This window comes from Hyperolius riggenbachi, chromosome 6 (assembly GCF_040937935.1).
Source record: "Hyperolius riggenbachi isolate aHypRig1 chromosome 6, aHypRig1.pri, whole genome shotgun sequence".
In the NCBI taxonomy this organism is placed as follows: Eukaryota; Metazoa; Chordata; class Amphibia; order Anura; family Hyperoliidae; genus Hyperolius; species Hyperolius riggenbachi.
This window is the reverse complement of record NC_090651.1, coordinates 169,075,661-169,098,362: the sequence shown is the minus strand read 5'-3', so window position 1 is coordinate 169,098,362 and position 22,702 is coordinate 169,075,661. Positions and strand designations below refer to the sequence as shown.

Sequence of the window (22,702 nt, the reverse complement as noted above, 5' to 3'; positions counted from 1 at the left end):
CAGAAAGAGGAGAAAGAGAGCTTTAAAATGATATCCATCTTTCCATAGTTACATTGCATTACACAGGTCGACTTTTTCTGCTGAATGGAGCTGCTGACACTGGGGAAAGTGTCGTCCTGTGTAATACAAGTAACTATGGAAAGATGAATATCATTTTAAAGCTCTCTTTCTCCTCTTTCTGGCGACACCTAAACCGTCGCTCTACGCCTTTTAGTTTTCTTTATTTTCGCGATTGAAATTGCGGCCGCGGCAATTTCAACCGCGAAAATAGTGAAACCTAAAAGGCGTAGGGCGGCGGTTTATATATCATTGGAAAGAGGAGAAAGAGAGCTTTAAAATGATATGCATCTTTCCATAGTTTCTGCACTGCTCGGAGTCCCTTTAAATGGTGAGCAGCGAAAATTATGTGACAGATAGAGCGAGTAGAGCGAGTTGAGGTGTTAATTTAAAATTGTGAATCGTGGTCCTCCGTATCAAAGACTCAATATTTGACCAAAGACATGAAATGATAGGACAACTCCATATCATGTGTACATAAGTACCAATTTCCTTTTGACACTTCCAACATAAAGGAGACATTTCTGCAGAAAAAGAGGCAATGCGTCTGGGGGTTATATACCACCTAAATAAGGTCTTATGAGATGTTTCCCAGTGGGTGTTACATTTTGAGATTTTAGATAGTATTTTATTTGCTAAGACAAGTTGTTTAGTAGTGATATCGCATTGTAAGTCATTAGACCAGATATGCGCATAGCGAAGGAGAGGAGAGCTTGAATGGGATTGGAGAGCCTCATACCATACAGAGATGCCGCCCTTAAAATAACCCTTAAAGTTTAACATTGTCAGTATTTCAGGCTGCATGTTAGGGGGAAGTAATTTATTAGAGGAAATCATATGTGAGATTCTATGGTACAGCCATTAAAGTTTCAAAATAATTTATGCTACCATAATTAAATCCACACATTTTATTTGGCCATTTGTCCCAGTTATTTCAAAGTTGAAATTATATCCCTAGTATAATGTATGGTGACAATATTTTATTTGGAAATAAAGGTGCATTTTTTCAGTTTTACATCCATCACTAATTTTTAGCCCATTATTTAATACTTATATATCTCCAGCTGCAATACCCTTTCTCTCCTGCTGGCACTACTTCCACTTCATCAACGTTTGGTTTTGGGCCACAGTAGCCCTAGCAGTCAGTCCATTATCTCTCAATTGGCAATGCAGTATGGACAGTCACTGGGTCAGTCCCTGTGATGTGCTCTACATGCTGGAGAGCTGTGCAGGCTCCAAACAAATACTTCTCCAGGGGTGTGGAATGTTTCTGCGCCCCCATCAGATGTTTGGACCAAAACCCAATTGGTATGTCCCGCAGTCCTTCCTTTTCATTAGACTGCCACAAACTCCAGGAAACAGTGTCATTTTGCTCTAAAACAAGTTAAAATGGCACCCCTTGTATCACAGGCCCTAATCCCTAGTGCTGCCCCCATGAAAACAAAGTCTTTTTCCTGGCCACATTGTAAATCGGCCTCAAAATGAGTCCCATGCGGGGAATAAACAGCAGACCTGAAGATCCCTACCATTATTTTTTGGACAGTCTCCCCATTCTTCTTATGCCCCCCAGACAACCTGTACTGCTTCATACAGACTGGCTTCTCAGGTGGGGGAATGTAGGTGCTAATTTTGCATGACCTCTAACTACAGCCTTTACCACTCTCACCAACTATGCTTTCTGAGGATATCCTAGGGTGAAGGAACCTAGTGCAGTCTGTATTGACTGACCAAGAAGTATATCCATCCCTAGAATATTCTCTGGCAGCTCAGACCCAAATTTGCCTTGTTAGTCCCTCGCCAATAGCCAAAATAACTTGTGTTCTAACTGCTGGTGTAGTCTTTCCACCCAGACTGGGTTGCAAAGCAGCAGCTACTTTACCAGGCAAGTGAGGAAAAACCTGTCCCACTCAGGTCTTTAAATCTTTTGTAGTGGGTTGCTCTCCAAGAAAAAAAAGAGCCGGGAGCTCCAAAGGGATTACCTGACCTAAAGAACTGGTCAAATACATGTGAAGCACATTGCCTTTTATGTATCCATTAAAATTATTTATTGATTATTTTAATGCTATTTATTGTTTATACAAGCCACTCATAATACTCCCAGCTGCCCGCACTGTTTGAACAAACACATCTATTACTGGGGCCCCTCTGTCATCTTCATATTTCCCTCCTCCATGCCTCTGGTCCTGTATTCTACTGCATTACAGAATGAAACACAGCCTCCTCGTAATCTCTAATACTGTGTCTTATTTTTATGCTGACATGGCTGTGGTGTCTTCTTTGCAGTTTGGCCTATAAGGAGCCTCTTTCCTTATTAGTTCCCCCTTTGTAGACCTAGTTCAAGATTATTATGTGACCAGGCGACTTTGAACCTTAGGGTGAAATTTATTTTTGTTTTAATTAAGTTATGTCTTACACTTATGTTATGCCCATTACCTGAGTGTTTACACTTCACCATTTATTGCAGACATTCGTCTTGCTTTTTTTTAACTTTTTATTTACCATTGGATATAAAATCAAAATTTCACAGTTCAGTTACACCCTGAAGAAACACCCACGGTTTGAAGCGCGTTGGTGGGCAGAGTTTACCACATGCCTGGCCATCCTGCTCGCTCTCAGCTGGAAAAGACTACCAGAGAGCCTCTGCGGGCAGCAGCGCCGGCGTTCTGACGATAGAGGAGCGTGGAGACTGCGGTATGTGCTGAACTGGGACACCAGTCAGCTGCTGGTCCACGCAACATATACCCGGCTGACTAACTCACAGCGGAAAAACAGCAAGGGCCCCAACAAATCCCCCTGACCTGTTGAAGGAAGTTTGCTGCGCTCCAGAGAGTCCTACTTTGCGAGTGAGATCTTTCCATCCTTTTTTCAACCAAATTTGTTATTGGCATATATTAAAGCCTATGGAACGACTCATTCAATTAATTGACATTTATCCTGCAGTCCGAGACTATTTGATGCAATATATATGCTAGTCATTTTGGACACAATCGTATCTAGTTATCACTACTAAATATATTACAGGCAGCGCTGTCACAATATCAGGCAGACTGGGGGAGTATGTATGAGCTGATTGAGCTGGCGTGCAGGGCCGGTTCAAGTAACAATTGGGCCCTAGGGCAAAATTAGCCTTGGGCCCCCCAACAGACACCCCCCGACCAAAAAGCTTCATTAGAGGCCCTTTGTTGCAGCCAAATTTTCCTCCTGGGCCCAAGAGCTGGCTGCTGACCCTACCCAATCACCTCCCAACTTAACAGACTCTGCAGAGTCCCTGGGAAGCAACAGTTAAGATGGGGAGGGACACCTTGGGGGCCCCTACAGGCTCTGGGGCCCTGGGGCAATTGCCCATTTACTCCTATGGTAGCTCTGGCCCTGCTGGCGTGCATGGTTTACTGGCCAATCGCAATCTGTATTATATCTGCCCGCCTCTGGATTAACTGGTATATGTTTTTTTATATATATGGGGAGTCCTCTCCAGGTTAGAGGTCCATCACGCCTCAGCTGTCTGATCCAATGAAGCAAAAATTCCCGGCAGAGTCAGGAGAAATAAATTTTATCACTACTTATGGGAGTGGATCTAGGTTTCTCCGGGAAGCAGTCCACAAGTTTTGGCCAGTTATAGAGAGTGACCCCCAGCTTGTCCATATCTGTAAGACTCCACCGAGATTCGTGTATAGACGTGGTAAATCAATAAAGGACCATCTAGTGCGGGCAGATATAGGCCGCACGGGTGGTAAAAAACAAAGATTTTTAGGACCAGAAAAAACAGGGACATATCCTTGTTTAGGATGCCAACATTGTAATAGTATCATAAAAGGTCCCGTTGTACACCATCCTAGCTCAGGGATTTCTATCCCACTTAAACATTATGCCACATGTGATACCAAGGGGGTGGTGTACCTTATTAAATGTCCATGTGGCCTGGCCTATGTGGGCCAGACCACACGTGAGATAAAAACTAGGCTCAATGAGCATAAAAGTAACATACAAACCCCCCCCAAGGAGAAAAAAGGTGATTTACAAACGAAAAAAGAATCCCCACTGGCGCGCCATTTTATAGAATTGCGCCATAGAGTGACACAGTTAAGATGGCAGGTGCTGGAGGTGGTGCAGAATCGTGAAGGGATGGATCATAGGAATGCCCTTTTAAGAAGGGAGGCTTGCTGGATGGACAGGCTGGGGACTCAGACACCAGGGGGGTTGAACGAGGATTTTAGCCTCAGATGTTTTTTGTAATTTTATTCAATAGGGTTGCTGCGCTTTCTTCTTGTTACCCAAATTAGGGACTTGTAACTTTAAGGATTGAGCCCACCCCCAAGAGGGGAGTGTGTTATTTTGAATGTTGTATAGGGTGTAACTTTAAGGATTGTGCCCACCCCCAAGAGGGGAGTGTGTCATTTAGAATGGTAATATAAGCTTGTGAAAAGGATGTGAACTTCAGCATTTGATAAAGGGCTCTTGCCCGAAACGTCATGCTGTTGCATTGCTGTTGTACGGCTGCCATTATAATGCAATAAATACTGATATGCACTTTAAAGGGTCGAGTCCTGCCGGGAATTTTTTCTTCATTGGATCAGACAGCTGAGGCGTGATGGACCTCTAACCTGGAGAGGACTCCCCATATATATAAAAAAACATATACCAGTTAATCCAGAGGCGGGCAGATATAATACAGATTGCGATTGGATCTACCATCTCATCTGCAGCAGCCACAGGATACGAATATGTCGTTTGCAGAAATTGCGAGTACAAGCGAGAACAAAGCAGAGTACTACAGCATCACATCAGAAGAAAGAGCAGCGATCTTGGAACTAGGAGATTCTTTCAAATACACCTTTTCAGGTACACAAGTTGACCCAGTGGAACTGATTAAAACGCAGCTGGAAGCAGCAATTAGGAAAGAAATTACATTGTCATTACATGCTTCCACACTAACGGAGTACATAAAGGTGGACAGGTTCCCTAGAGGTTTGAGAATTGTTTTATCACCCTTGTTGTGTAAAGAAAATCCGGAGTTTACAGCCAAGTGGCAAGGCATTTTAAATAAATGTTCTCAAGATCTTATGCTCCTCACAGTGCAATACCTGCATCCTCAAATCATTGAAGTAAGGAGTGAAGTGGAAAGACTGACAGGAGATCTGTTAAGCAAAGAAACATTGGAGGCGTATAATACATTCAAACTACAGCTGGATGCCACTATTAAGGAATTGAAAGAAAGTATATTGAAAGTAAAGGTGGAGAAGTTTAAAAGAGATACTAAAGATTACGAGAAAAATCAGGTGTATACCTGGAGGCTGGCACGAAGAATAGTGCGGCAGTATAATAGGAATCCTCCTCCTCCAGCAAGTGGAGCGTCAGATCCGGAGTTGTCTGGTAGTGAACAGGAGTACGCAGTTCCTTTTTCTCATACACAACCTACAGAACCCAGAGGCGGAAACAGGTATCCGCCGAGAGGAAGAGGAGGAGCCGGAAGCGAAAGAGGCAGGGGTCGCGGCAGAGGCGGCAGAGGAAGTCCACAGGGCTACCCACACCAGCAAGTGAAGCGCCCAGTTACTCGGAGCCAGCCGCAGTGAACATGTGCCGACAGCCGTGCACTCCCGCCATCCCGTCCATCAGGGATGCAACACCCGGCAACCCGGAGGCAGACTCAGTGAGTAAGCGCCGACAGGTAGACACCGATGTCGTCCCTGTCACTATTCCAGCAGCGCAGCTGAGAACTGTAAGTAATGAACACACTGAGGATAACACAGTGGTGGGAGATAAAGACACAGAGAGTGATGGGAATCTATATATGCAGCAGGATAGAAAGATCGGTGATAGAAACTGTACTGTTTATAACATTTCCAGTAGAAAGATGACACAGTTAGAGATGAATGTCTTGAATAAGGGATTGGGATTTGTTCCAACATCAGGGATCAATATGTTTAATGTGAGAGTAGATCTGTATAAGTATACACGGAATATCAGATGGAGAACTTGGTTTGGTCTCCATAGACCAAGGAAAGATAAAGAACTAACAGTAATACAGAAAGAAGAAGCAGAGATTCCTAAAAGACTGAGACCCAAGAGTAAACAAGACCCCCCATTTACTAGTAATGCACTTGAATTGTTTGAGAGGTTGGTGTTGAAAGAGACTAAGCGCTGTATTGAGAAAAATAAAAGGAGGCAATATAATTTGACGAGAGATGAATTTAGTGCATTAATGGCTCTTAAAGGGGACACATCCATAATAATTAAAAAAGCGGATAAAGGGGGGGCCATTGTAATACAAGATCGTAAAGATTATGAAATGGAGGTTAAACATCAATTGGATAATGAACAGATGTATAGAAGGTTGTCTAATGATCCCACTCATGTGTTTAAAAGAGAATTGGATGCAATGCTGGATGATGCAGCAAGCACTGGTATCATTGGGAGAGAATTGTTGGCTGTTCTTAAAAAGGATACACCAAGGGTACCAGTGTTTTATACGCTACCAAAAATTCATAAGGACCTCGGGTGTCCGCCAGGGAGACCCATTGTTTCTGCAGTGGACTCCCTGGCGGAGCCTTTGGGGATATACATCGATTCGTGGCTGCAGCCTATAGTTAAAGAAAATGAGATTTGTCTGAAGGACACTACCCATTTTTTGAATAGATTGGAGAATATTGATATGGAGGGTGTGAATTTTTTGGTGTCCATGGATGTCGTAAATTTGTATAATAACATTGTACATGTGGAGGCTTTACAGTCAGTGCAAGAAAAGATGAGAGGAGATGTAAGGGTTAAAAATGAGATGCTCATTTTTATCATGTCAATGTTGGAATTTTGTCTGACTCACTCTTATTTCAGATTTGGAGATTTGTTTTATCTGCAGACCCAGGGTGTGCCCATGGGGGCGCCTTATGCCCCTTCAGTAGCTAATATCGTCATGTCAGATTTTGAGAATACCCATATTTTGGGAGGTGACGCCCAGGGGCGCATCCTGGGGTACTGCAGATTTATTGATGACTTATTTTTTTGTTGGAGAGGGAGTGAGGAGGAGTTGTGCCAGTTCTTTCAGTCTTTAAATCATAGGCATCCTACATTAAAGTTTAAGATGGAATACGACACCCATAGATTGCATTTCTTGGATGTCGAAATCACGAAGGGGGAGAGTGAGGTGATAACAAATTTATACAGAAAGACAACTGATAAAAACTCTTTCCTGATGGCGGAGAGCTGTCATCCCCGTCCACTTATTCGGGGGCTCCCTAAGAGTCAATTTGTAAGGGCCAGGAGGATTACCTCCACCGATGAATTATATTTAGAACAGGCACAACTGCTCACACAGGATTTCATCACCAGAGGCTATAGTGAGAAGAGATGTAAAGAAATTGCAGCAGAGGTCTTAGCACTTAATAGGAGGTCATTGAGAGAATGCAAAGTTGACACCAATGCAGAGTCAGGAGAAATAAATTTTATCACTACTTATGGGAGTGGATCTAGGTTTCTCCGGGAAGCAGTCCACAAGTTTTGGCCAGTTATAGAGAGTGACCCCCAGCTTGTCCATATCTGTAAGACTCCACCGAGATTCGTGTATAGACGTGGTAAATCAATAAAGGACCATCTAGTGCGGGCAGATATAGGCCGCACGGGTGGTAAAAAACAAAGATTTTTAGGACCAGAAAAAACAGGGACATATCCTTGTTTAGGATGCCAACATTGTAATAGTATCATAAAAGGTCCCGTTGTACACCATCCTAGCTCAGGGATTTCTATCCCACTTAAACATTATGCCACATGTGATACCAAGGGGGTGGTGTACCTTATTAAATGTCCATGTGGCCTGGCCTATGTGGGCCAGACCACACGTGAGATAAAAACTAGGCTCAATGAGCATAAAAGTAACATACAAAACCCCCCCAAGGAGAAAAAAGGTGATTTACAAACGAAAAAAGAATCCCCACTGGCGCGCCATTTTATAGAATTGCGCCATAGAGTGACACAGTTAAGATGGCAGGTGCTGGAGGTGGTGCAGAATCGTGAAGGGATGGATCATAGGAATGCCCTTTTAAGAAGGGAGGCTTGCTGGATGGACAGGCTGGGGACTCAGACACCAGGGGGGTTGAACGAGGATTTTAGCCTCAGATGTTTTTTGTAATTTTATTCAATAGGGTTGCTGCGCTTTCTTCTTGTTACCCAAATTAGGGACTTGTAACTTTAAGGATTGAGCCCACCCCCAAGAGGGGAGTGTGTTATTTTGAATGTTGTATAGGGTGTAACTTTAAGGATTGTGCCCACCCCCAAGAGGGGAGTGTGTCATTTAGAATGGTAATATAAGCTTGTGAAAAGGATGTGAACTTCAGCATTTGATAAAGGGCTCTTGCCCGAAACGTCATGCTGTTGCATTGCTGTTGTACGGCTGCCATTATAATGCAATAAATACTGATATGCACTTTAAAGGGTCGAGTCCTGCCGGGAATTTTTTCTTCATTGGTTTACTGGCCAGCCAGGAATGCGTTATTTGTAAACTCTGCAACACTTTCCTTCTTTTTTTAAATGTATGTCCTATTTTCTATCCCTATTTTTGATACAATAAAGTAATATATGTTTTCTAATTACACTTGATACCTATCATGTATAATTTAACGGTTCCTTATTTAACCTATTCGGTGTTATCAGAATCAGGATCTTTTATTTCTCCAAGCACGACTGGGTCATACCCGGAATTGGGCCTGGCATACACAGGGCTAGGTGTAGCGATACAAAAAAATACAATTCCAACTAATACCATTAACCAGAAAAGAGTTACACACAGAGTTAACCACAGATTGTACAAAGTGCAACAAATTCTATAAAGGACAGGCTTGTACGGGCAGGAAAAACCAGCGTGTAGGAGGAGAATGATCAACGGATGGGATGGTGCTTGAGGGATTAAAGTGCATAGAGTTCAGAGAGTTAATGGCTGAGGGGAAGAAGCTATTCCTGTGCCTTGAGGTCTAGGTTGTGATAGCCCAAAACCTCCTGCCCACGGGCGTAGGGCCCGAGGTCGCAGCGGTCGCACCCGCGACTGGGCCCGGCTCCTGCAGCCTGAGGGGAGGGGCCCCGTCTGTGCACGTGTTTAGACTGGCAGCGGCGGCACTTAATTAACCTGGCCGGCTCCGGCGGGCTCTGTTTGCGGCTCTAAGACACAGTGCATGCAGACACATCCACGCAATGTCTGCCTGCCTGGTCTCCAGTAACCATCTCCCCTCCCTCGCTCTCTTCAGACAGCAGCGGCCACTTCAGTGTGTGTGACTGCTATACGTCACACACACACAACAAAGTCACGCTGGCTCTGATCTCTGAGGAGATTACTCGTCATCTCCTCTGCAGCTGCTGTCACTCACTCCATCCTGACCTTCCGGACCACCCCCTCCATGCTCCAGTTGGCCCTTCACTGATCTCTGGCTGGCCTGGCTCCTCCCACATCCCTCGAGTGAGCTGCAGGTTCAGCCAGAGTCAGTGTGGGAAAGTCGTGTTTGTCGCCTGCAATTCTGCTGGACTGCTGCCATATACAGTCAGTGGGGAGGTGGAGGAGTCTGGAGCTTTGTAAGTCAGGCTGCATTGCCTCTCCTACTGTGTCCCTGTCTCTCTCCCTAGTCCCTATGGCTGTCTCCCCCCCCCCGTCCCTGTCTCTCCCTATGGCTGTCTCCCCTCCCCTGTGTCCCTGTCTCTCCCTATGGCTTGCCCCCACCCCCTGTGTCCCTGTCTCTCTACCTATGGCTGCCCCCCCCCCCCGTCCCTGTCTCTCCCTATGGCTGTCTCCCCCACTGTGTCCCTGTCTCTCCCTATGGCTGTCTTCCCCCCCTGTGTTCCTGTCTCTCCCTATGGCTGTCTTCCCCCCCTGTGTTCCTGTCTCTCCCTATGGCTGTCTTACCCCCCCCCCCCTGTGTCCCTGTCTCTCCCTATGGCTGGCTCCCCCCCTGTGTCCCTGTCTCTCCCTATGGCTGTCTCCCCCCCCCCGCGTGTCCCTATCTTTCCCTATGGCTGTCTCCCCCCACCCCCTGTGTCCCTTTCTCTCTCCCTGTGGATGTCACCCTACCTGTGTCCCTGTGTCTCTCCCTGTGGCTGTCTCTCTCCTTGTGTCCTCGTCTCTCTCCTTGTGTCCTGGGTCTCTCTGTGTCTCTCCCTGTGTCCCTGTCTCTCTCCTTAGCTGTCTCTCTCCCAGTGTCCCTATGTCTCTCCCTGTGGCTGTCTCTCTTCTTGTGTCCCTGTGTCTCTCCCTGTGTCCTGGTCTCTCTCACGGTTTTCCTGTGTCTCTCCCTGTGGATGTCTCTCTTCCTGAGTCCCTGTCTCTCTCTCTGTGGCTGTCTCTCTCTCTGTGTCCCTGTCTCTCTCCCTCTGTCCCTGTCTCTCCCTGTCCTCGTCTCTCTTCCTGTGTCCCTGTCTCTTTTCCTGTGTCTCTCCTGTGTCCCTGTCTCTCTCCGTGTCCCTGTCTCTCTCCCTGGCTATCTATACTGAGGCACCTACTCTTGGCTACCTATACTGAGGCACCTATTCCTGACTACCTATACTGGGGCACCTATTCCTGGCAGCACCTATTATTATTATTTAGTATTTATATAACACCAACATCTTCCTCAGCACTGTACAGAGTATATTGTCTTGTCACTAACTGACCCTCAGAGGAACTCACAATCTAATCCCTACCTGGCTACCTATACTGGGAGCACCTATTCCGGGGCTACCTATACTGGAACACCGATACCTGGCTACCTATACCCTAGGTACCTATACCTGGCTATTTAATGTAGGGGGGGGGGCCCAGGTCCAAATTCCGCATCGGGGCCCTGAGGTTTGTAGCTACGCCACTGCTCCTGCCCAAAGGGAGCCGACTGAAGAAGCGGTAGCCTGGATGTGAGGGATCGTTGGCGATCCTCAAAGTCCTGGAGCGCAGTCTGGAGTTGTTAAAGAGACACTGAAGCGAAAAAAAAATGATGATATTATGATTTGTATGTGTAGTACAGCTAAGAAATAAAACATTAAGATCAGATACATCAGTCTAATTGTTTCCAGTACAGGAAGAGTTGAGAAACTCCAGTTGTTATCTCTATGCAAACAAGCCATTAAGCTCTCCGACTAAGTTAGTCGTGGAGAGGGCTGTTATCTGACTTTTATTATCTCAACTGTAAGTAAACTGTTTACTTTTTCTCTGCTAGAGGAGAGGTCATTACTTCACAGACTGCTCTGAAAGAATCATTTTGAATGCTGAGTGTTGTGTAATCTGCACATATTATAGAATAATGCAATGTTAGAAAAAACACTATATACCTGAAAATAAAAGTATGAGAATATTTTCTTTGCTGCTAATCTTCTAGTAATTATTCATAGTACACAACCAATTCATTATATCATATTTTTTTTTCCGCTTCAGTGTCTCTTTAAAAAACTACATCCATGTCCCAGTGAATGAAGTACTAGTACAGTGCATGCGCGCTATATACCGCAGGTCACGTACATCAGGATGCAACCTAAACGGCGCATAGCAGATGTGCAATATTAAATGTCAAAAAAACTAGCGGAGTACGTATGCGCATGATAAGTAGACAGTCGTCACCGCCCACACCATACAGTAAACAAACGTGCACCAAGACCGAGGTCTGGAGCGCACATATAACAAAATATGTAAATAGTTCAAAGGAATTGAGAACAGGGGATAGGGCACAAATCATCTCTCACTGATACACCTCCCTAATATAAAATGAGCAAAAAATGCCCACATGGAAAGTGATTCAATATCCATTGCAAAGCGTGGAAAAGTATACAGGCAGTGCCACCTACTGACCACACAGCAAAAAGGATCTCTTACTATATGTCACATATACTAATTAAAAAAGGACCCCTAACATATAAGAAATATACTTATACTATATGCTAATTCGCCAAAGTGCGCATAGTCTGTACATAGATTTAATCAGATGTATTTTACAAAAACATTCTAAAGCTCACATGATCGTTTAGACCAGGTTTTTGATCAGCTGAAAATTTCCAGATCCATTTGGCTTCTAGCTGATATAGTTTTTTGTCAATATCTCCCCCTCTAATGTTAGGATGGATTCTATCCAGAACTGCAAACCTCACAAATTTTACATTTCCCTCGTGTGCTTCAATCAGAAGTTTTGCTATAGCTGATTTTTCGCCCTTTTCCCCAGTATCATATATATGCTCATATATCCTTAAATTCTCTTTTAGTCTTTTCTATAAAAAAATGCATCACATCTGCATACTGCAATATATATTACAGCGGTGGTACCACAGTTCGCATAGCGCCTCAAGTTTAAAACAACATCTCTAGATTTTATTTCTATTTTGGGCCCTTTATATATATGTTGGCAATATGGACATCCCCCACACCCATAGGTGCCTCCAGAGCAGGGACAAGGTCCTCCAGCACCCAAGGCTGAGACACCAAAGTGCGCCCCTCCATCCCACCCACCCCAGCCGTCACACACTGATTGCTATTAGACTAAGAGGGCCACAGGGCCCACAACCTCCCCAACACCTTAATATCTAGTTATCTGGCTTGCAGTCACTGCTATGTATCCCCTTTTTTAATATATTTCTGCTTCATACACAATTTAGGAATGACAGCTGAATGAATTGTGCGCCCCCTCCTACACTGCGCCCTGAGGCTGGAGCCTCTCCAGCCTATGCCTCGGCCCGGCCCTGGGTGCCTCTAGTTTTACATGGCTCCCCACGATTACTGCCCTGATAGTGGCTCTGCATTATATGGGCTCCTATGGTTCTAGATCTCCTAAATACTACCCGAGGGTATTTGGGTACTATCTTCCCTAGGGTCTCATCTTGTCTCAAAATGTATTAAGGGCCTGTTTAATAATTGCATGTTCCCCACAGTATGTAGTGGTCATAGATAGAGAGAAGTCCTCATCTTCATTCTTCTCTTTTTTCTTTTTGTTTCCATATAGAAGCTTTTTCCTGTCTAGACCTACTGCTCTATTATATGCTCGTTTGAGGCTTTTTTTTTTAGAGTAGCCTCTCTGCAAGAGTCTGCTTTTCAGTTGTTTAGCCTCAGTCTGGAAACCTTCAAAATCTGTGCAATTTCTCTTAAGTCTCACATATTGAGAGTATGAAATACTTTTAATGGTGTTATGGGGATGAGCACTATCTGCTCTTAGTATCGAATTTGTGGCGGCTGGTTTGCGGTAAAGAGTGGTAGCTAGAGTTCCATCTGTTTGTTTTATAATTTTGAGGTCAAGGAACTCCAGCATAGTTTGGCTGTAAGTATATGTAAATTTTAAATTCCACTCGTTAACATTAAGCCAATTGACAAAGTCATGCAATTCATCTTCGGTTCCTTCCCAAATAAAAAACACGTCATCAATAAATCTGTGCCATGTAGTTATCAGATGCATAAAATCATACCCATCCTCTGCAAAAATGTCTTCTTCCCATCCCCCCAGGTACAGGTTAGCATACGATGGAGCACACATTGTGCTTATCGCTGCTCCCTGCGCCTGGAGGTAATGGGGCCCCCCAAATACAAAAACATTGTGCGTAAGGAGGAAGTACAACAGCTCTACAATCAAAGAGTTAATCTCTTTATGTTCAATCCCCATTTTGTTCAAAAATCTCTGTACCACTCCCATTCCACAATCATGGGGTATATTACTGTATAGGTCTTCTACATCTAAAGATACAAGTAGACTATCCCCAGATATATGTATTTCATCTAGAATAGTTAATAGATGTGAGCTGTCTTTAACATATGAAGGCAAACTAATAACATGGGGCATGAGATGGATGTCAGTGAATTTGCTGACATTCTCCGTTAAAGAGCCATGACCAGCCACAATGGGGCGTCCTAGGGGGGGGGGGGGGGCTAGGGGGGGGGCTGTGAGCGATTTATGTACTTTTGGGGTACAATGAAAGGTAGGTGTACATGGGAATTCCACACTGAGAAATTTCCAAATTTTATCATTAACGAGCCCATCATACTTAGCTTTAGACAAGATGTCATGTAATTCTTTTTTGTATTGATGGATCTTATTCCCATCGGTGTTTCGTTAGTTATCTTGATTATGTAATAGCTTTTTTGCACATTTTTTCATAATCAACATTGTTCATAGCTACCAGATTCCCACCTTTGTCAGATGGTTTGATTGTAAGATGTTTCATGTTTTTTATCTCACCCAATACTTTTTCCTCAGTTGGATTGAGGTTAGACTCAGTTGTAGATTTCTTTGTATTTTGAATTATGTCCTCCATTACGGTACCAATAAACATCCCAATACTGTGACAGTTCTCTATATTAGGGAAACATGTAGATCTTATTCTCGTTCTTTAGTATAATCTATACTGGTACCTATAGTCTCAGGTGTACTTTCTGCTAGAAGTTCCTCAAGATCATTACAGGTCTGGATGTCTATATCGCTCCACCCCTCTCTATATTCTAGATTTTTATCTTTCCCCAAGGTGGCTTTTAAATAAACTTTACGAAGAAAGAGCTGAAGATCTATCATTACTGCAAAAAACTCAATTTTATTTGTTGGGCAAAAATGCACTCCCTTTTTAAGTACATTCATTTGTGGCATAGAAAATGCTTGGTCTGTCAAATTTATGATTTGCATTTCATTGTCTATGGTACCATCATCATCATTTATCGAGGGGATATTATCATGAGGACTACAGTCCTGGACAATTATGTTAGTTTGGGATAAAAAAAGAGAACTCTGGTTCAAATAAAACCCCACTTTGGAGTGTGTTTTGAAAAATAGTCTGCAGTATATGTAGTCAGGGGTATAGTAGTCCCCAGTATAAGTAGCCAGAGTTGTCAGTCTCTGAGTGGCCATCGCCGCTGGGAGACTGAAGGCGGAGCGGAGCTCCATCATCCAAGCAGAGATGCGCGCGCATCGGCGTGTGCGCTCTCCTGCATTCCCCATAGGAAGCCATTCACACCAATTGGCGTTGAGTGGTCATGGGGCTGCCACCGCTTTCATGCCAATTTATAGTTCACTTTTTCTTGTATCAAAATTCCTAATGGAGCCAATAAAACAGATTACACTCACCAGAACTCCTGGCTGACCATATGCGAATCAGCATAAAGTCATGTTGCTTAATAGCATGGATTCCCAGTCCTCTGCAGCTCTCCTCATGTACGCATGTACGCATGCAAATAAATGGAAAAGGTTGCAGATAGTGTAATACTGTTTCATATGTATTGCATCCCATTTCATATGTATGGCATCCACCTCTGGTGCAACCAGCAAACACTGCTCACCCTACGTAACGTGCCACCACACACCAGTATGAAAATAAAGCCTCTTACTGGACAGCGTGGCTGACCCAGCACAGACCAGCAACTGTGTTTTTGTTAACCCTTTTCCAGATCTTTTCGTGTATTGCCAGCTTATTCCAAACTCCAAAAGACCTTAAAACTCATAGAGTGTCCATATAGGGTAATAACGTTTATTCCAATAAAAAGTTAAAAAAGATTTAATATGCGCATATCAGACAGATTCTTCACACGTGTTTAGCGTCTCCAGTGCTGCCAAGATCCTTCAAACTAGTTTCATCACTTAGTGACTCATCGGGGGCCTGAGAAGGACAACAAAAACACAGTTGGCCTGTGCTAGGTCAGCCACGCTGTCCAGTGAGATGGGTGAGGAGTGTTTGCTGGTTGCATCAGAGGTGGGATGCAATACATATGAAACAGTATTACAATATCTGCAACCTTTTCCATTTATTTGCATGAGTACATTGAGGAGCGCTGCAGAGGACTGGGAATCCATGCTATTGGCTTAGCCACATGCCTTTATGCTGATCCACATATGGTTAGCCAGCATTTCCGGTAAGCGTAATCTATTTTATTGGCTCCATTAGGTATTTAGATACAAGAAAAAGTGAACTAAAAAAGTGTTTTTTGATATACAGAACTTCACTGGATTTGTGTAACATCTGCAACTATGGCTGCTGCGGACACGCAGGGTATACCGGCAGCCGCTTTGTTCCCTGTTCACAGGCCTCATCCGTTCCGTCGACGTCTAGCCGGGAACGGTACTGTCTCGTGCTCATAGGGTCGCTGTATCGCGCGGGCGCGCGCGGAGACAGGACCTTTATGCTGGAAGAAGGCGCGTCAGCTTACCTGCTGGTCGGCTGACGTCAGAGGTGACTCACGCCGCTCGGATTGGCTGATTGGTAAGGGGTGCGGCTGTGAGCTCTCCTCGGCTTCTTAAGCCTTCACTGGTCATTTGCAACTTGTCTGCTGTTGCGAATACACTCGTGTTAGTGCTCAGACCTTAGACTAGTATCCGGTGTGCTTTGATCTGGGAGGAAACCAGGGATTTCACACAAGACTAGGACTATTGTTATATTGTATTACTGATTACCTGTGTATGATTCTGGCTATACTCTGACCTTGCTATTGCTTATCAATTCTGTACTTCTGCCTATCTGACCTTAGTTGCTGAACCTCTGCCTGATAACTCACTATTCTTCTGCCTCACGTTTCTGTACTGTATTTGCCTCTCAGTTGCCAAACCTTGCCTGTCTGACCTCTCTACTCACCAGTGAGCCCTTGCCACTGCTGAGGTGCTCTTTTGATTAAATACCCACCAGCTCCTCTGGTGAGGTTTAGTTTAATTTATACAGCTCCTGTGACTGATAGTACCTTACCAGCTCCTCTGGTAAGGTCTAGTTAAACTATTCAGTCGCTTGTGCTGATAGTACCTTACCAGCTCCCCTGGTAAGGTTTAGCCAAACTTTGTTGTCACTCCTGTTGTTAGTACTTTACCAGCTCCTCTGGTAAGACCTATTATTTACACTACTGTTGTTGCAGCTAGTACCCACCAGCTCCCCTGGTGAGGGCAAGCACTCTTATTGCAGCTAGTACCCACCAGCTCCCCTGGTGAGGGCTAGTACTGTTGTTACAGCTAGTACCCACCAGCTCCCCTGGTGAGGTCTAGCACTGTTGTTTCAGATAGTACTCCCCAGCTTCTCTGGTGAGATCTATCCATTTAATCTACTGTTGCACCAAACACTTTACACCTCTGTTTCTCAGCCATCTATACTTGCATTATTGGTGATACTGCAGATCACCACATAATCGGGTATAGAGTCTGTATAATTGGTGATTCTGCAGACCACAAATCAGACGTCTGTGTGCTACGCCAATCGCTACAATTTGCCTGTTTATCCTTTGTTTGTGGGTCTGTTGAAGATGAAAGTTTGAGAGAAGCTGGACTCTTACTTCCTGTCCTTTTCCCTAAAAGCATCCAGTTGATGAGTAAACTTGGAAATTAAGGCTTTTTTCACATCTAAAATCGAAATCGCTGACGCCAGTGATTTCCGATTTTGTGAGTGATTGATTCTCTCTCTCTCTCCTGTTGCTTACCTGCACGCTTCGATTTTTTGTAAGAGCTTTTTATTTGTTCACTTCCTGACACAAGTCAGGAAGTGAACTGTTTGACCCGGAAAAGAATGAATACAATGTATTTATTCTTAAAAGCGCTGGGGAAATCACTATACCAAGCGCCTTTTCAAGCTTTTTTCAATTAATTATAGGGAAATCACCCCCAAAATGGTACAGGCAGTGCTTTGCTGAGCGGATCGGAAACAAACCACCACTCAGATGTGAACACTCTCATAGGGAATCATTACACAAGCGCTTTTAGGGCAATTTTGAAAATCGCCAGCACTTAAATAAAACACAAAACGCCCTATGTGTAAACAAGCCCTATAATGTCCACAGATGACGTGCTCCTCCTACTTGGTACTTTCTCCACTCTCTGTCCTCTGGTTCGCAACACTGCAACACAGTCACCTACTATTAATCAAAAAAGTGTTTGCGCTCAAACAGTATCCTGGGGTTATGAGTTCAACACTGTCCTGAATGAATCCAGCATGTGTCCTCCGCATGTGTCCTCCGTCAGGGCGGAGCTAAAGGGCGGCAGACGGAGGACACATGCTGGATCCAGGACGCAGGATTTATTGTTATATGCTTTTAACATTTTTGGAATATGTGAGTGGGATTCTACTTTTTTAAAAGTTTATCAAAAGGTTTATTGTGCTATGGGAGCGTCTGTTTAGTTTTTAAGGTGACATTGGGCTCATAAGTTGATATAGAAGACTGCAGGAGAGGAATTTATGCACAGAAATGCTTTGGCAGTTTGGAATAGAGCAGTATAAGAATCTGATTAAAGGTGAAGCTAAGAATCAGAAACTACTGCAGCCGGGGCAGACCGTAGTGAACAAGCCCTAACCCATTAACTTTTAATATCTTTAAAGGGAACCTGCAGCGAGGAAAATTATTTAAAATAAACACATGACGTAGCTGCAAATGAATATTATATACTAACCTCATTGTCAGTTCCTCTCAGAAGCTCAACATTTTCTTCTTACAGCGATCCCTTCCAGTTCTGACAAGATTTTGTCAGAACTGAAATATACAGTTCCTGTCAGTTATATATCAGCAGCTGTCAGTTACAACTGAATGTGCAAGGTAAGGTCCTTGTTTCCCTATGGCTCAAGTGGGTGATATTACAGTTTAACAGTGTGCTGACCAGGAAGCTGTTAGGGGGTAGTGGCCATTTTTAAAATGGAGGACGGAGAAATCCATTGATCACAGTGGGCAAACAGGATGCAGGAGAGGAGAAAGAGATTGAGTAGTAGACTACACAAGAGATAAGTATGACCTGTGTATGGTTATTTTGACTTTTTATTTTCAGTTCAGGTTCTCTTTAAGAACACGTGTTCTGAAGGAAAGGAATTGTTAGTGTTAAACATTATTGCTACACTTACTATTGTTACAACCAAATAATATTGACATTGCTGCTGATAATAATGTTTGTTGAAGCGTACAAGTCTTCTTCTATTACAGAAAACATGACTGGTTGATTCAGGCCCAGGCCAGAGAGCTTTCAGTCATGCGGCAGAGAATGGAAAAGGGGCAGAGCATATGTCAAGTTCTAACTCAACAACTGCAAGAAACCATTAAGTTATTTGAAGAAATGCTTCGTGCCAATGACATAGATTTCTACATGGGAAAGAATTTCAGGGAGCACCTAACTCAAGGAGCCCAACTGGTTGTAGGGCTGTACAGGAATCTCAGCAATAGTAAGTCTTGAGCAAACATGTAGTGGATTGGAACTGTACATTAAACATGAAAAAAAAATTACAAAGGAAATAACTGTCATGAACTTTAGTGTAACACCTGAATAGTATGAAACCCTACAACACAGTAGAGGTGCAGTAGTGCATTCCCTCTGTCTATTCAATAAATTTAGGCCAATATGAGCACTGCTTGTGCTTGTCACCAGGAGAGTTAGATAATGATTCTGCCCTTAGCCCTCTTTCTAGACATAATCACGTGCTGGACAGACCAATTTATAACAGCGGCATGCACTGCCACTGAACAGCAGTGTGGGCTAGAAATGGAACCTCCTGGGATTTAGAGCCACCTGATTTTGTAGTCAATATGTGTCTGTTTGTGTGTTGTTTGGGGGCTGGTAAGACTGGCAAGGGCAGCCAGAGGCGTAGCTAGGGTTTTCAGCGCCCGGGGACAAAGACTATTAATGCGCCCCCCAAAGTCAGCGCCAAAAAGGGGCGTGGTCACATAATAAATGTGGGCGTGGTTATGGGTGGAGCCAAATGTATATGGAGGTTAGCAGGCTCACGCTCACCCACCCTCCCTCAGTATGTACCTTCCAGCATGTTCCAAGACAAATTCAGCAATCATGAGCCCCCCCCATCAAGACAAATTCAGCAATCATGAGACCCCCAACATAACCAACTCAGCAATCATGAGGCCCCCAACAAGACAAATTTAGCAATCATGAGGCCCCCAACAAGACAAATTCAGCAATCATGAGGCCCCCAACAAGACAAATTCAGCGATCTTGAGGCCCCCAACAAATCATGAGGCCCCCAACAAGACAAATTCAGTAACCATGAGGCCCCCAACAAGACAAATTCAGCAGTCATGAGTCACATAAATAGACAGCATTTCACATAAATAGGTAGAATGCCCCCTTAATATGGTAGACACCTCTCACCTGGCAGCAGTTCTCCAAAATACACTCAATCTGACGTGGTTCCCCAAAAATAGGTAGCCCCAGGTCTATAGTTGTCCCCAGAATAGGTGGCCAGCAGTATAGATGTCCCCAGAATAGGTGGCCAGCGGTATAGATGTCCCCAGAATAGGTGGCCAGCGGTATAGATGTCCCCAGAACAGGTAGCCAGGGGTAGAGATGTCCACAGAACAGGTAGCCAGGGGTATATGTGCCCAGTATATGTAGGCAGGGATATGTGTGCCCAGTATATGTAGCCAGAGGTATATGTGCCCAGTATATGTAGCCAGGGGTATATATGCCCAGTATATGTAGCCAGGAGAATAATATGTGCCCAGTATATATAGTCAGGCGTATATGTGCCCAGTATATGTAGCCAGGGGTATATATGCCCAGTCCATGTAGCCAGGGGGTATATATGCCCAGTATATGTAGCCAGGGGGTATATATGCCCAGTATATGTAGCCAGGGGGTATATATGCCCAGTATATGTAGCCAGGGGGTATATATGCCCAGTATATGTAGCCAGGGGTATATATGCCCAGAGTAGGTAGCCAGGGGTATATATGCCCAGTATATGTAGCCAGGGGGTATATATGCCCAGTCCATGTAGCCAGGGGGTATATATGCCCAGTCCATGTAGCCAGGGGGTATATATGCCCAGTATATGTAGCCAGGGGTATATATGCCCAGTATATGTAGCCAGGGGGTATATATGCCCAGTCCATGTAGCCAGGGGGTATATATGCCCAGTATATGTAGCCAGGGGGTATATATGCCCAGTATATGTAGCCAGGGGGTATATATGCCCAGTATATGTAGCCAGGGGGTATATATGCCCAGTATATGTAGCCAGGGGGTATATATGCCCAGTAGATGTAGCCAGGGGGTATATATGCCCAGTAGATGTAGCCAGGGGTATATATGCCCAGTAGATGTAGCCAGGGGTATATATGCCCAGTAGATGTAGCCAGGGGGTATATATGCCCAGTATATGTAGCCAGGGGGTATATATGCCCAGTATATGTAGCCAGGGGGTATATATGCCCAGTATATGTAGCCAGGGGGTATATATGCCCAGTAGATGTAGCCAGGGGTATATATGCCCAGTAGATGTAGCCAGGGGTATATATGCCCAGTAGATGTAGCCAGGGGTATATATGCCCAGTAGATGTAGCCAGGGGGTATATATGCCCAGTAGATGTAGCCAGGGGTATATATGCCCAGTAGATGTAGCCAGGGGTATATATGCCCAGTAGATGTAGCCAGGGGTATATATGCCCAGTAGATGTAGCCAGGGGTATATATGCCCAGTAGATGTAGCCAGGGGTATATATGCCCAGTAGATGTAGCCAGGGGTATATATGCCCAGTAGATGTAGCCAGGGGTATATATGCCCAGTAGATGTAGCCAGGGGGTATATATGCCCAGTAGATGTAGCCAGGGGTATATATGCCCAGTAGATGTAGCCAGGGGTATATATGCCCAGTAGATGTAGCCAGGGGTATATATGCCCAGTAGATGTAGCCAGGGGTATATATGCCCAGTAGATGTAGCCAGGGGTATATATGCCCAGTAGATGTAGCCAGGGGTATATATGCCCAGTAGATGTAGCCAGGGGTATATATGCCCAGTAGATGTAGCCAGGGGTATATATGCCCAGTAGATGTAGCCAGGGGGTATATATGCCCAGTATATGTAGCCAGGGGTATATATGCCCAGTAGATGTAGCCAGGGGTATATATGCCCAGTAGATGTAGCCAGGGGTATATGTGCCCAGTAGATGTAGCCAGGGGTTTTTGTGCCCAGTAGATGTAGCCAGGGGTATATATGCCCAGTAGATGTAGCCAGGGGTATATATGCCCAGTAGATGTAGCCAGGGGTATATAAGCCCAGAGTAGGTAGCCAGGTGTCCCCCTCCCTGCCTCCCCAGCAGGAGGGGAGCAGCGCAGAGAAGAGGGAGAGCTGCTCTCTCTCCCTCGCTGTCCCCTCCATTAATGTCCGGGTGCTGGCAGCGGCGGGCGGAACTTACCTCCGTCTCGTCGCAGCGCGGATGGATCTGCCGCTACTCTGGTCTAGTCCAGACCAGAGCAGCGGCTGCGGGATCCGAACTTCCGGCCGGCGCTGGAGCGAGACGGAGGTGAGTCCCGCCCGCTGCGCCAGCACCCGGACAATAACGGAGGGGACAGCGATGGAGGGAGGGAGAGCCCTAAGGTGAGAGAAGGGGGGGAGATGGCCCCCTTCTCCACCGTCCGCATAGCTCTCCCTCTTCTCTTCTCTGCGCTGCTCCCCTCCGCAGAAAAAAAAAAAAAAATCAGCTCAGCTGGGCGCCCTTAGGGACCCGGCGCCCAGGGGCACTTGACCTACCCCGACCCCCCCTAGCTCCGCGCCTGAGGGCAGCTTCAATGTTGTTGCAATTTTTTTGGGTGGACTTCAGATCCACATTAACGTTAGGTGAGCAGCTACATACAGCTCAACTGCATTCAAATGTGGAATATTTTATCACATGAAGTAGTTATGGCAAATTTTGGAGGTTTGGATGCTTTCCTTGCATTGAAGGACATCCATGGCTATAATTACTGTACAAGGTAATTACCAACAGAGTTGATCCAGGGATTTTA

General features: G+C 44.8%; 1 protein-coding gene across 4 annotated transcripts in view; it reads left to right on the top strand.

Annotated features, from left to right (window-relative positions):
- The window catches only part of LOC137521230 (myomegalin-like), a 403,861-nt gene that overhangs the window by 346,632 nt on the left and 34,527 nt on the right, over positions 1 to 22,702 (top strand). For all 4 annotated transcript variants that reach the window (XM_068240204.1, XM_068240203.1, XM_068240202.1 and 1 more), the window contains one exon: positions 18,893 to 19,128. In XM_068240204.1, the coding sequence (XP_068096305.1) occupies positions 18,893 to 19,128 (236 nt within the window). The remainder of the gene's footprint in view (positions 1 to 18,892; positions 19,129 to 22,702) is intronic.